Source organism: Apis dorsata, unplaced genomic scaffold (assembly GCF_000469605.1).
Source record: "Apis dorsata unplaced genomic scaffold, Apis dorsata 1.3 scaffold_683, whole genome shotgun sequence".
NCBI classification, from domain to species: domain Eukaryota; kingdom Metazoa; phylum Arthropoda; class Insecta; order Hymenoptera; family Apidae; genus Apis; species Apis dorsata.
In genome coordinates, this window is record NW_006263864.1 from 1,324,201 (window position 1) to 1,338,197 (window position 13,997).

The following is a 13,997-nucleotide window of genomic DNA, read 5'->3' on the forward strand; positions in this document are numbered from 1 at the left end:
TTTGTGGGCGAAGGAAAGGATCGGTCAGGGTTGGACGTATGGCCTGAACGAGGATTCGGAGATGAGAAGGAGCCCCCATTTGGTTCCATATCCGAAAGTGGACGAAGCGATCAAGAAAGCCAATCGTGACACAGCCAGTGAAACGGTGAGGACGCTCTTGGTCTACGGATACATGTTGGAACCGCCTACCGGGGAACAGCACGAAGGTAAGATATATATATATATATATTGGATTGGTAAGAGTGGCGTTGGTCGTGTATTGGTTGAAAAGCATTGCTCGTTTCTCGTTTGCCTGCAGCGCTGTTATTGGAGGCCAGCAGGTTACGTCAATTGTCATTTAGAACTTATCGCGTCGAGAAGCATTACGCGGTGAGCAATGGAAAGTGGTACTTCGAGTTCGAGGTTTTGACGGCTGGCCCGATGCGAGTTGGCTGGGCGAAAGCGGATTGCATGCCCGGAAGCATGCTGGGAAGCGACGAGAACACATGGGCTTTCGACGGTTACAACGTGAGTGTCATCCATAGCTTATTACACGTGATTTTTATATACGTCGAGAAATTCGATTATAAAATAAACACCGAGAAACTCGCGAGAAAAATGAAAGGAAAGAAAGAAAGAAAGAAAGAAAGAAAAAAATAAAACGTACGAGGAATTATTATTACTTTGGTTTGGACAGATTTGTGCGCGAGTAATTTTACGCTTACTTTAGGTAAGGTTTGTCACGAATTGAAATTTTTCATTCTTGATCGATCGATATGTGTTGAGTGATGATAAGGATTAATCATAATGATACCAATCGTGAATGTCAGGTAACTAAAGTACACGCCGGTACCCACGAGTCATTTGGTCACAAATATCAAGTGGGCGACATTGTTGGATGTTTCATTGACGTCGCGGACCGAACGATCAGTAAGATTTTCCCAAGAATATATCCAAAATAATTCGATTTGCAGGTCTATCATCTTTTTTTTTTTTTTTTTTTTTTTTCACGTTTTCTACTACTGTTTCTGTCTTTGTCTCTGTCTATGTTCTTTTTTCTCCATGTTGACTTGATTGTTTCTTTTTTCTGCGTTTCCTTGTGTCCAAACATCGAACGAAATTAATGGGGGATTTCGTTCGACGAAGTGTGGCTTGACATTTCTTTTTTTTTTTTTTCGCCGTTTCCCTGTTTCCAAACATCGAACGAAATTAATGGGGGATTTCGTTCGACGAAGTGTGGCTTGACATTTCTTTTTTTTTTTTCTTTTTATCAACCGCGAGGGAATTCGCGAGGAACCGTTATCCGATATGTTATCGATTAAAATTAAAATAAATCGTTTCTTATTGTCCCCTTTCGTCCAAAAATCTCGTAAACGCGCATAACACACGTATACACGTATACTCGCACACGCAAACGCGCGGAACCAGAACGTTAAAAAGAAACGGAACATCAAACGTTGAACGTTCCACGATTTAAACGTACGATTACAATTACGATTAATCGCGTCACGGTTTCCCGATACGAATCAGAAACGAGAGAATTTGAAATTGGTGAAATTTTGTTTTAAAGGAGGAAAAAGTATACTCGGGAACAGCCGAGACATTTGGCAAACAATGGCAGGTTGGAGACGTTGTCGGGGTTTTCCTGGATCTAATCGACAGAACGATTAGTAAGACGGAATCTTTCAAGCGAACGCTTCAGCTGCCATTTCAAGCTATACATACATATTATAATTTGATCCAATAGAGATAGATTACTGGATACATTTCTCTGAAACAGAGTGTATACAGAGTTCGAGAAATTCGAATGAATATTTTTAATTATTCGCTTTTTTTTTTTACTTTATTTTGTTTCGTTCTTTGTATTGATAAGCACGCGAGTAATTTGCACTGGTCCACTGTCGTCGTTTGTTTGATCGGTCGTACCTTGCAAAACGAATCACGTTTATTTTATTTTCGTTCCCTTTCGCGAAACGGCTCAAATGTTCATTATTATCGTCGTCAATTTCATCTTGTCATGTCAATCACCGGCAATGCTTTCATGTACATATATATATATATATATTATTAGATTTTCACTCGTTCCTTAATCAATTCGTGCACTTTCATCATACACAATGCCAATTAGCATTTACATGTGTGTTGTTCTTGTATTTCTTCGTATCCAGTATTCTACTCGGTCAATGTAAATAACAGCGATAATGCTTGTCATATTTCTCATATACGATTCATATTTGCTAACCACTAATAAAAAAAAAACCAAGAGTGAAATTGAAATTTGAAAAGAAATTAACGGCCTTGAGAAGAACGGCTTTTGAAATCGTCATCGTCTCGATTAAAAAAATTCTTCCAAACCAAATCAAAAATGTGAAATGCCCTTCTACCTTTTACAAATCTCGTCATCAAATTTTGTTTATTTATTTTTCCTCGATCGATTCACCCGATAACATCGTCCACTTATTTTTATCTTTTTAACATTTTACGTAAACCCCATCCTCTGTATGCATGTTTAACATTTTCCGTTTTCACAATTTTCACATTTGCTTCGCATAATTGTACATAGTTGCATTTTATCTACCGTTTTAATCTTTGTATGCCGCTAATTAACCGATAATGCTTCTTTAAAATTTATTATTAAAATTGTTAGTCGCAATTATTACTTGTATCTATTCCTACTTTTTAGACCCCTTTAAAACTAATTTTGTCTCGTAATGTTAATAATAATTCCGTCATAAGCGATCTGAAATCCACGAACATCCCCCGTTTAGGCTTTTCTCTAAACGGGGAACTGCTGATGGACGCGTTGGGTGGTGAAACCTCGTTCGCCGACGTGCAGGGCGACTGTTTCGTGCCAGCTTTCACTCTCGGTGTCGGTCAAAAAGCGAAATTAACGTTTGGACAGGACGTGAATACCCTGAAATTCTTCACCACCTGCGGTTTGCAAGAGGGATACGAGCCATTCTGCGTGTAAGTGACGCACGACTCGATCCGTAAATCCTCGACTTGAACGTTACAAAATAATCTTCGATGCCCACAGAAACATGAATCGACCGGTTACGTTCTGGTACACCAAGGATCAACCGATTTTCGAGAACACGGACGACATGGCTGACACGAGGATAGACGTGGCCAGGATTCCAGCGGGTTCCGACACTCCGCCATGTTTGAAGATCTCCCACAACACGTTCGAAACGATGGAGAAGGCCAATTGGGAATTCCTTCGACTGTCGTTGCCAGTTATATGTCAATCGATCTTCATTTCGGAGAGCGAGAAACTGAGAAGATGGCAGGAGATCAAAATGCGCCAGAATAAATTGTTGTCCGAGCAGATGGAGCAAGCTCAACAAGTGCCCTCTGCTCACATAGAGCAGATCATGAAATCTGGTTTCAGTATGAGCGACATCAAAGGTGAGATATTCTGTGATGTGTAAACATTTTTTTTTAATAAATTTCAATTAAAATTCAATTAAATTGAAATTCGTTAAAAGGATTGCAAAGGAACTATTCGGAGGATGCGGTGGAAGCCGACGAAATGATGAAAGAGTCACCGATTCCTATGCAGAGGAACAAACCGGCGAGGCCTCCGAGGAAAGGTTCCCTGTACGGATCGCGGACGGGAAACATGGAGAACGCGATTAGCGAGGCCGACATGAACGGATACGGCGACATGAACGGCGATATCAAAGACGATAAGAAGAAACGTGGGCGTTCGCCGTTCCGGTTAGTATAATTCGATTTCTATAATATTTCTCTTCTCGGGATAAATGGAAATGATATTTATATTTCCTAGCAAACTTAGCAAAGAGATGGAGGATGCCCCGTAAGTTTTCGAATTAAATCTAACCTCGCGTCTTGAAATATATTTTATGTATGTGTCGAAGAATATATATATATGAAAAATATGAAAATCCACGGATATTCTATACGTGACGATGTTCCACAGATTCTTCTCGCGGAAAGCGAAGTCTCCGGATGCGAAATCGAAAACGCCCGAGCCACCGATACGCTCCGACGTCTCTGACAAAAGCACTAAGACACTGTCGATGAACAAAGCAAGTAGCCGGCCTCCCCAAATTCGTATATCAAACGTAAAACTATTTATTTTTATTTGTTTGTTTGTCTGTTCGTCCGTCCAATCTCGTAACACGTAACACGAATCTTTTCGTTTCGAGCGCACGAAATATAAAGAGAAACTTTTTTCCTCCCTCCCCCACAGACGGACTTGAAAGTGGTACCGCCCCAGATCCCAGAACGAAACGCGCCCAAAGCAATGTCCGTTCTGACGGGGAGCGGCGTCGAGGCGATTGGAAACGAGATATTCGATACGGAATGCTTGAAATTGATGAACGAATATTTCTACGGGGTACGAATATTCCCTGGACAGGATCCAACTCACGTTTACGTAGGATGGGTGACCTCGCAGTACCATTTGCACACCAAGGACTTCAATCTCTCTCGAGTGAGGAAGGGTTCCGTGGTTATCACGGACGACTACGATCGTCCGGTGGAGCAGTGAGTTCTCTTTATTATTCTTCCATTGCACTTTCGAAAGAATCTTGGAAAAGATATAACGTAACGTTTGCCATTCGTCGCCAGGGTTGACAGACAAAGTTGCTACATGGTAAGAGCAGACGAGCTTTACAACGAGGTGACGCAAGACGCATCGGGCAAAGGCGCGTCTCAAGGGATGTTCGTCGGATGTTTCGTGGACACGGCGACTGGGTGGGTTTCCTTCACGTGCGAGGGAAAGGAGACCAGTCACAAGTTCAAGATGGAACCTGACACGAAACTATTCCCCGCCATCTTCGTGGAGGCTACCAGTAAAGAGATCCTTCAAATCGAGCTCGGAAGAACTTCTACGACGTTGCCACTGTCCGCCGCGGTGTTGCAGAATTCTGAGCGTCACGTGATACCGCAGTTTCCGCCTAGACTGAAGGTCCAATGTCTGAAGCCTCATCAGTGGGCCAGAGTTCCCAATCAGTCCCTCCAAGTGCACGCGTTAAAGTTGTCCGATATCAGGGGTTGGTCCATGTTATGCGAGGACGCTATATCGATGCTGGCTTTGCACATTCCTGAAGAAGATAGGTGTATCGATATCTTGGAATTGATCGAAATGGACAAGCTACTCAGGTTTGAAATTTTTATAAATGAGAAAAATTTATCGTTCCCTTTGTGTTTCGAGGATCGACTCGATCTGTTCGATCGTTTTTCCAGTTTCCACGCGCATACTCTGACGCTGTACGCGGCTCTGTGCTACCAATCGAATTACAGAGCAGCACACGCTCTGTGTCAGCACGTCGATCAGAAACAATTGTTGTACGCGATTCGAGCGGAATACATGTCTGGACCCCTACGACAAGGATTCTACGACTTGCTGATCGCGTTGCATCTCGAATCACACGCGACTACGATGGAAGTATGCAAGAACGAATACATCATTCCTTTAGGTGAGGCTTAACAAGCTTTTCTTTCAAAGTGAAATGAACGTCTATCGTATCGTAACGAATCTTATCCTTTTCCTTCAGGTCAAGAATTGAAGGAACTGTACGAAAACGAAGAAATGAAACACAGTCTCAGGTATCTGGAGACCGAGTCGGTCCGACCTCAGATGAAAATGACAGACATCAGGTAAATAGAACGAATCGAAAATTAAATGTGAACCCCGTGACTAATAGTCGACATCAAGGGATGATTCTTCCAGCGACCAGGCGATCGAGAACATAAGGAGCCTATACAGCCCGCACTTCCCTCTCGATGTGGTGAGGGATTACGTGATGACCGCTTTGAACGAGGCTGTCGAGATCAATCAAGTTCACAATCGAGATCCAATCGGAGGCAGCAATGAGAATCTTTTCTTGTATGTAATAATTCGCAACGAATACGCGCACGCCTGGCATAATCCTCGCATATTTAGCGTGCTCGTCAGCAGAATAAGAAGGAGAAGATAACGCTTTCAGGATAATTTGCTTAGCTCTGCAGAATCAGAATACGTTGTTCTCGTGTTGTTCTTCCATTCACGATGAATTTTGTTTGTTCCAGACCACTTTTGAAACTTGTAGACAGATTGCTCTTGGTTGGAATGCTCAGGAACGAAGACATCATGAAGCTTCTGATCATGATCCATCCCGAGACTTGGGACCCAACGTTTGAAAAAGGTGAGAGAATCAAATTGTGTGAATTTTCATTTTTTTGAGAGAGTCGAGAGTGAGAAAAAGAGAGAGAAAGAGCAATGTAAAAATCAATTGCAGAGGGAAAGGACGAGCACAAGAAGGGATTGCTTCACATGAAAATGGCCGAGGGAGCTAAGCTGCAGATGTGCTATCTTCTCCATCACCTGAACGACATCCAGCTTCGACATCGCGTCGAGTCCATCATCGCGTTCAGCCACGATTTCGTTGGCGATCTCCAATCCGATCAACTTAGACGTTACATCGAGATCAAACAGTCCGATTTGCCATCGGCGGTGGCAGCCAAGAAGACCAGAGAGTTTAGATGTCCGCCTCGAGAACAGATGAACGCGATCTTAAGTTTCAAGAATATGGAATTCGAGGATGATCCCGAGAATATACCTTGCGGAGAAGAGTTGATAAGCAAGATGAACGAATTCCACAACAATCTCATGTCTTACGTGTCCTTGCACGCTCTTGAGGAAGCAGCGGATGCCTTGGCAGAGTCAATGGAAGAGGTTCAGAAACCTGGCGCCATCAAGAGGTTGTTCAATTTTATCAACGCGGTGAAAGAGTTGGAGGAGGAACCTAAACCTGAACCGGAACCTGAAAGGAAGACTCCAGAAGGTTTGAAGAATTAAATTAACGAATAAATTATTTCTTCTTGTTGCTTTTTCACGTTTTTTCATTATCTCTTACAGAGGTATTCCGCAAAGTTCTCATAAAAACTATCGTCAGCTGGGCTGAGGAATCCCAGATCGAGACTCCAAAGCTGGTTCGAGAAATGTTCAGTTTGCTTGTCCGTCAATACGATACCGTGGGCGAATTAATTCGAGCCTTGGAGAAGACTTACGTGATCAACAGCAAGACGAAAGACGACGTTGCTTTGATGTGGGTCGGTTTGAGCCAGATCCGTGCTCTGTTGCCTGTCCAAATGTCCCAAGAGGAGGAGGAATTGGTCAGAGAACGACTCTGGAAATTAGTGAACAATCACACGTTCTTCCAGCATCCAGATCTGATCAGAGTATTGAGAATTCACGAGAACGTGATGGCGATCATGATGAATACGCTGGGCAGACGTGCACAGGCGCAGTCGGACGCTCAAACACAACCACAGACAACCGAAGGAGAACCAGTTTCCAAAGAGAAGGATACTTCTCATGAAATGGTGGTGGCATGCTGTAGATTTCTATGCTACTTTTGTCGAACATCGAGGCAAAATCAGAAGGCGATGTTCGATCATTTCGACTTCCTCTTAGAGAACAGCAATATTTTACTGTCGAGGCCATCGTTAAGAGGTTCGACGCCATTGGACGTGGCTTATTCCTCTCTTATGGAAAATACGGAGCTTGCTTTAGCACTGAGAGAACATTACCTCGAAAAGATTGCCATCTACTTGTCTCGTTGCGGTTTGCAATCGAATTCGGAATTGGTTGAGAAAGGTTATCCTGATCTAGGTTGGGATCCAGTGGAAGGTGAACGATACTTGGATTTCTTGAGATTCTGCGTTTGGGTTAATGGTGAGTAAAATTTAAAATTTATCTTTTTATCTTAAAATTTAAATTCAAAAAGTTGCACATAAATAATTACAATTTTAGGTGAAAGTGTCGAGGAAAATGCAAACTTAGTGATCCGTCTGCTGATCAGAAGACCAGAATGTTTGGGTCCAGCTCTTCGTGGTGAAGGCGAAGGTTTATTAAGAGCCATTATAGACGCCAACAAGATGTCCGAAAAAATCGCGGATCGACGAAAAGTACACGACGAAGCGGAGGGTTCAACGGTTATGCAATTCGAACATCCACTTCCAGAATCAGATGACGACGAAGACTATATCGACACGGGAGCCGCCATCTTGAATTTCTATTGTACTTTGGTGGATTTGTTAGGCCGCTGCGCTCCAGATTCTTCCGTTATCGAACAAGGTAAGATTCTTCTATTGTCGAAAGTCAAAGTCCCTTTCCCCTGGATTTACGATATCATCTGATACATCCGTAAGTATCACCGACTCGAATATCACACTTATATACACACTACTTTCGCTATTTTGAGTTGACAAACTATTTGCGAGGTTAGTTTCATTTCCAATGTATAGCCATTCTCTTTCATTTCCAATTCATCGCGAGCTCCTCTACCTATTTCGTTACTTTCAAAATTCTTTAAGTCTAATAACACTGTTTATTTTTTTGACGAGCAACAGAGGCTTCTACAGAATCTGTCGGTAATATATACAAAATCATGCTTTTCGTTTCTTTAGTGATCTCGTTTTATGAACGAGATTACATCAGGCAAATTTTTCAGGAAAGAACGAATCTCTTCGAGCGAGAGCTATTCTTCGATCGTTGGTGCCTCTTGATGATCTACAAGGTGTCTTGTCTTTAAGATTCACTTTACTGAATCCAGCAGCAGGTGAAGAGAAACCAAAGAGCGATATGCCATCTGGTTTGATTCCTGGACACAAGCAGAGCATCGTTCTGTTTCTGGAACGCGTTTACGGCATCGAAACTCGGGAACTGTTTTTCAAAATACTCGAGGAAGCTTTCTTGCCTGATCTCAGAGCTGCTACTATGCTGGATAGGGTAAAATAGAATATAAATTTAATTTGAATCAAGAAAAATAGACGAAAATTGTGTTATTCTCGATCTCAATTGTCAATTGTTTTAGAACGATGGATACGAATCAGATATGGCGTTAGCGATGAATCGTTACATCGGGAACAGTATTCTACCATTGTTGATCAAGCATTCCAAGTTCTATAACGAGGCTGACAATTACGCTAGTTTATTGGACGCCACGTTACATACTGTGTACCGATTGAGCAAGAACAGAATGCTGACAAAGGGTCAACGAGAAGCAGTCTCGGATTTCCTCGTGGCATTGACCAGGTAAGCACGATCTTTCTTAGAAACGTAATTGAAATGATTAACGGAATCGTTTTGTTGCTTAACAAGAGAAGTCCACGAGTTAAATGTCTCGTAAGTTCGAACAATATTATTCTAAATTGCTAATTCATGCCTTCGATTATAGTCAGAAAATTTACGCTATGAGGGTAACGATGCTTATAGATTACATTACCCTCGATTCTTCTCTTTTTTTACAATACATTCCTAATTTCTTTCTCCTTTTAGCCAAATGCAGCCCAGTATGCTGTTGAAACTGCTTCGAAAGCTGACCGTGGACGTATCCAAACTATCTGAATATACGACCGTCGCTTTAAGGGTAAATTATTTTTTTATTATTAAAAAAGAAAGAGAAAAGACGAATAAAAATTAAATAAAATTAATTTTACGATAGCTGCTGACCTTGCATTACGATCGTTGTGCAAAATATTACGGTTCAACTGGCGGACAAGGTGCATACGGTGCATCGAGCGATGAAGAGAAACGTTTGACTATGGTTTTGTTCAGCAACATATTCGATTCATTGTCCAAGATGGATTATGATCCAGAATTGTTCGGAAAAGCTCTGCCTTGTCTCACAGCTATCGGTTGCGCGTTACCACCTGACTATTCATTGTCTAAAAATTACGACGACGAGTGGTACGGAAGTAAATCTGCATCTGCACAGTCGCCTGATGGACCATACAATCCTCAACCTATTAATACGTCCAGGTACCACATTTTTTTTAATCAAGAACCATCAAAAAGTTCATAATAATATGGAATTAATATTGATTTATTATTTGACAGTGTGGTGCTGAATAATGATCTTAATCAGATAGTACAGAAATTCTCCGAGCATTATCACGATGCTTGGGCCAGTAGAAAATTAGAAAATGGTTGGACATATGGCGAACAGTGGTCTGATATGAACAAAACTCATCCGAGATTAAAGCCTTATAATATGTTAAACGATTACGAGAGAGAACGATACAAAGAGCCAGTTAGGGAGAGTTTAAAAGCTTTGCTTGCTATAGGATGGAGCGTTGAACACGCAGAAGTGGATGTACCCTCTACGAATCGTAGTTCAATGAGGAGATCATCGAAAAGTCAGGTAAATTAAAATCCTATTCACATTTCTATGAATACAATTATATGTTATACGAATGATTTCAGGGTGATTCAGCGAATCCATTCAATTACAATCCTCATCCAGTTGATATGACCAATTTGACTTTGAGCAGAGAAATGCAAAATATGGCGGAACGTCTCGCGGATAATGCGCATGATATTTGGGCGAAAAAGAAGAAAGAGGAACTTATCACTTGTGGTCTGTGTCAACCAAGAATCGATATAAATTATTTCCTTTGAAATTCAAAAGTAAAATATCTGATTTATAATATTTGTGTTCTTTTTAGGAGGAGGTATTCATCCTCAGCTAGTCCCGTACGATCTTTTGACCGATAAAGAGAAACGAAAAGACCGCGAACGTTCCCAAGAATTCTTAAAATATTTGCAATATCAAGGTTACAAGCTTCACAAACCGAATCGAGGCGGAGAATCGGAAGTTGCGACAGCTGGTGCCTCGGTGGAATTGCGATTTGCATATTCGTTGCTAGAAAAGTTGATAGCCTACCTGGACAAAGCTACCATTAACATGAAATTGTTGAAACCTTCAGATACGTTCAGCCGTAGAAACAGTTTCAAGACGTCCACGAGGGACATTAAATTCTTCAGCAAGGTCGTTCTTCCATTAATGGAAAAATATTTCAGCACGCACAAGAATTACTTCATCGCTGTAGCTACGGCTACCAACAACGTTGGAGCTGCATCTCTGAAGGAGAAAGAGATGGTCGCGGCTCTGTTTTGCAAATTGGCAAGTTTATTGAGATCTAGATTGGCTGCGTTTGGACCAGATGTTAGGATCACTGTCAGATGCCTTCAAGTATTAGTCAAGGGCATAGACGCAAAGAGTTTGGTGAAGAATTGTCCCGAATTCATCAGAACGTCCATGTTGACTTTCTTTAATAACACCGCGGATGATCTAGGACACACGATTCTGAATTTACAAGAGGGCAAGTACAGTCATCTGAGGGGAACGCATTTGAAGACTTCCACGTCTTTATCGTACATCAATAGCGTAGTTCTGCCCGTTTTAACAGCCATGTTCGATCATTTGGCTGCCTGCGAGTATGGTAGCGATTTGTTACGTAAGTATACAATTTTCAAGTAAAATACATCCGAGTTTTTAACACGAATAATATAATTCATTGCTTTATTCTTCTATTAGTGGACGAGATTCAGGTAGCATCCTACAAAATGCTGGCATCTCTTTACACCTTGGGCGTAGATGCGACGTTGACGCACGATAGAAAATATTTAAAGACGGAAATCGAACGTCACAAACCAAATTTAGGCTCCTGCTTAGGTGCTTTCTCCAGTTGTTTCCCCGTAGCCTTTTTGGAACCCCATTTAAACAAACACAATCAATATTCTCTTCTGAATCGTATCGCCGATCACTCGTTGGAAGCACAGGATATTATGACGAAAATGGAGTCGAGCATGCCCACTCTCGAGACGATTTTGACGGAAGTCGATCAATTCGTCGAATCTGAAAAAACTTACAACGAAGTTCCTCACGTGGTCGACGTTATTCTTCCTCTACTTTGCTCTTATCTGCCCTTCTGGTGGGCCCAGGGTCCGGACAACGTAAATCCGACCGAAGGAACGTATGTCAGTATGGTTACCAGCGATCACATGAATCAATTACTGAAAAATGTATTAAAATTGATCAAGAAGAACATCGGCAACGAGAATGCACCTTGGATGACTCGTATCGCGGCTTACACTCAACAGATCATCATCAATTCGTCGGAGGAGTTGTTGAAGGATCCGTTCTTACCGCTTGCTGAACGTGTCAGAAAGCGTACAGATACTATGTTTCACAAGGAAGAATCTCTTCGTGGTTTCATCAAATCGTCGACGGATGACACGTCTCAAGTCGAAGCACAGATTCAAGAAGATTGGCAACTTTTGGTTCGTGACATCTATTCCTTCTATCCTCTTTTGATCAAGTACGTTGACTTGCAAAGGAATCATTGGTTAAGGAATAATATATCAGAAGCGGAAGATCTTTATAATCACGTGGCAGCGATATTTAACATCTGGTCGAAATCTCAGTACTTCTTGAGAGAGGAACAGAACTTTATATCTGCAAACGAGATCGATAATATGGTGCTCATAATGCCTACTGCGACCAGGAGACCTGCCGCCATCTCAGATGGAACTGCACCTTCTGGAGGAGGCAAGGTTTGTATCAATGGTATTTCGATCAAAAGATAAATTTTTAATTAATGATTCGATTAACAGAAAAAGAAGAAACATCGAGACAAGAAGAGGGATAAAGACAAAGAGGTGCAAGCTTCTTTGATGGTAGCATGTTTGAAAAGATTACTCCCAGTTGGTCTCAATTTATTCGCCGGTCGTGAACAAGAATTAGTGCAACACTGCAAGGACAGATTCCTGAAGAAGATGCCGGAATACGAAATCGCTGAATTCGCCAAGACTCAATTGACTTTACCGGACAAGATCGATCCAGCTGACGAGATGTCGTGGCAACACTATCTGTACTCCAAATTGGGTCAAAAGAAGGACTCCATGGAACCAGTGAAAGCGCAACAGCTTGAGGATGTGGTTGCGAGAATCACCGACATGGCCAAAGTCCTTTATGGTTTACACATGGTAAGTGAAGAATCATTTCGAACAAAATAAATCATTGTTTCCTGAAATACTCCGTAATCGTTATTTTTCTAAACAATCAAAGCTTATTTATTCTAAGTAATTTTGTGTTCTCGAGTAGATAGATCATCCGCAACAGCAGAGCAAGGGTCAATATCGATCCGTGGTATCGATACAACGTAAACGAGCAGTAATTGCTTGCTTCCGTCAAACTTCCCTACATTCCTTGCCCAGGTATCCTGTTTTGGTTTCAATCGCGTTATATACGTTTCGTTCCTGGCAATAATAAAATAATCAATCGTTTGATAACTTTGATTAACTTTATGTTCACGTTTTGATTTGAGTTTCGTGTATATTTTCAACTTGTTACCATCAAATTAACCATCAATCTTAAAAATTAACCATCACTAATGGCTCTTGTGATTATTTGTTAGTGATCTAACAACCATAGTTGTGTGTGCATGCTGCTAAAAGGCAACGAAACCTCCACCATCTCGGGATGGATGGAAGCGTGTGTTGTGCGCAGCAAGAAAGAGGGCAGCGATCGCATGTCTGCGTAGCGAGCCACTTTACAAGTTACGAAGGTAAAAAGATTAATGTTATTTCAACTTTTCGATAAACTATTATATATTTTCCTATTTTATTTCAGGCATCGGGCTATAAATATTTTCGCGCGAACATACTACGAGCTCTGGTTGCAGGATGAAAATGTTGGCCAAGAAGTGATGATTGAAGACCTAACGGTAAGGAAAAGAAATATCAAACTCAATATTCTTTCATACAAATATTTTATTTCATATTTTCCGCTTCACTAATCGGTGTATATTTTAAAAATTTTTTTCAAAGCAATCCTTTGAAGACGCGGAATTGAAGAAAATGGACAAGGACGAGGACGAAGGAAAACCAGATCCGCTCACACAACTCGTAACAACGTTCTGTCGTGGCGCTATGACAGAACGATCTGGCGCGCTTCAAGAAGATCCTTTGTACATGAGTTACGCGCAAATTATATCGAAATCTTGCGGTGAAGAGGAAGAAGAAGGTGAAGATGAGGGCGGAGGGGGTGAAGAAGAAGGCGGCGCCTCGATCCACGTAAGTATTTTCTCCGATATCAAAATATCGAGAAAATTTTTTTCTTAAAATACTCTTTGAACTACACATTTTTTTTTAATGGAAAATTTAAAGAAGAGAGACTAACAATATGTTTGAAACTTATTAACAATTTCGTATTTTTTTT

The 13,997-nt window shown here is 41.3% G+C and overlaps 1 protein-coding gene across 4 annotated transcripts in view; it reads left to right on the forward strand.

The window, feature by feature from the left end:
- Nucleotides 1-13,997, forward strand: part of LOC102670778 (ryanodine receptor) — a 32,625-nt gene that overhangs the window by 12,374 nt on the left and 6,254 nt on the right. For 2 of the 4 annotated variants that reach the window (XM_031513670.1, XM_031513671.1), the window contains 28 exons: nucleotides 1-206; nucleotides 299-507; nucleotides 810-909; nucleotides 2,748-2,946; nucleotides 3,017-3,387; nucleotides 3,468-3,699; nucleotides 3,923-4,067; nucleotides 4,196-4,491; nucleotides 4,576-5,109; nucleotides 5,194-5,426; nucleotides 5,505-5,607; nucleotides 5,681-5,836; nucleotides 6,019-6,134; nucleotides 6,228-6,773; nucleotides 6,848-7,666; nucleotides 7,745-8,068; nucleotides 8,445-8,722; nucleotides 8,808-9,028; nucleotides 9,272-9,362; nucleotides 9,438-9,754; nucleotides 9,833-10,136; nucleotides 10,199-10,352; nucleotides 10,441-11,232; nucleotides 11,313-12,331; nucleotides 12,392-12,763; nucleotides 12,882-12,994; nucleotides 13,410-13,503; nucleotides 13,607-13,852. The exon at nucleotides 1-206 is cut by the window's left edge and continues 1 nt beyond it. In XM_031513670.1, the coding sequence (XP_031369530.1) occupies nucleotides 1-206; nucleotides 299-507; nucleotides 810-909; nucleotides 2,748-2,946; nucleotides 3,017-3,387; nucleotides 3,468-3,699; nucleotides 3,923-4,067; nucleotides 4,196-4,491; nucleotides 4,576-5,109; nucleotides 5,194-5,426; nucleotides 5,505-5,607; nucleotides 5,681-5,836; nucleotides 6,019-6,134; nucleotides 6,228-6,773; nucleotides 6,848-7,666; nucleotides 7,745-8,068; nucleotides 8,445-8,722; nucleotides 8,808-9,028; nucleotides 9,272-9,362; nucleotides 9,438-9,754; nucleotides 9,833-10,136; nucleotides 10,199-10,352; nucleotides 10,441-11,232; nucleotides 11,313-12,331; nucleotides 12,392-12,763; nucleotides 12,882-12,994; nucleotides 13,410-13,503; nucleotides 13,607-13,852 (8,590 nt within the window). Of the gene's footprint in view, nucleotides 207-298; nucleotides 508-809; nucleotides 910-2,747; nucleotides 2,947-3,016; nucleotides 3,388-3,467; nucleotides 3,700-3,769; nucleotides 3,800-3,922; nucleotides 4,068-4,195; nucleotides 4,492-4,575; nucleotides 5,110-5,193; nucleotides 5,427-5,504; nucleotides 5,608-5,665; nucleotides 5,837-6,018; nucleotides 6,135-6,227; nucleotides 6,774-6,847; nucleotides 7,667-7,744; nucleotides 8,069-8,343; nucleotides 8,365-8,444; nucleotides 8,723-8,807; nucleotides 9,029-9,094; nucleotides 9,119-9,271; nucleotides 9,363-9,437; nucleotides 9,755-9,832; nucleotides 10,137-10,198; nucleotides 10,353-10,440; nucleotides 11,233-11,312; nucleotides 12,332-12,391; nucleotides 12,764-12,881; nucleotides 12,995-13,409; nucleotides 13,504-13,606; nucleotides 13,853-13,997 lie in introns of all 4 variants that reach the window. The other 2 variants (XM_031513668.1, XM_031513669.1) reach the window with 2 other exon arrangements.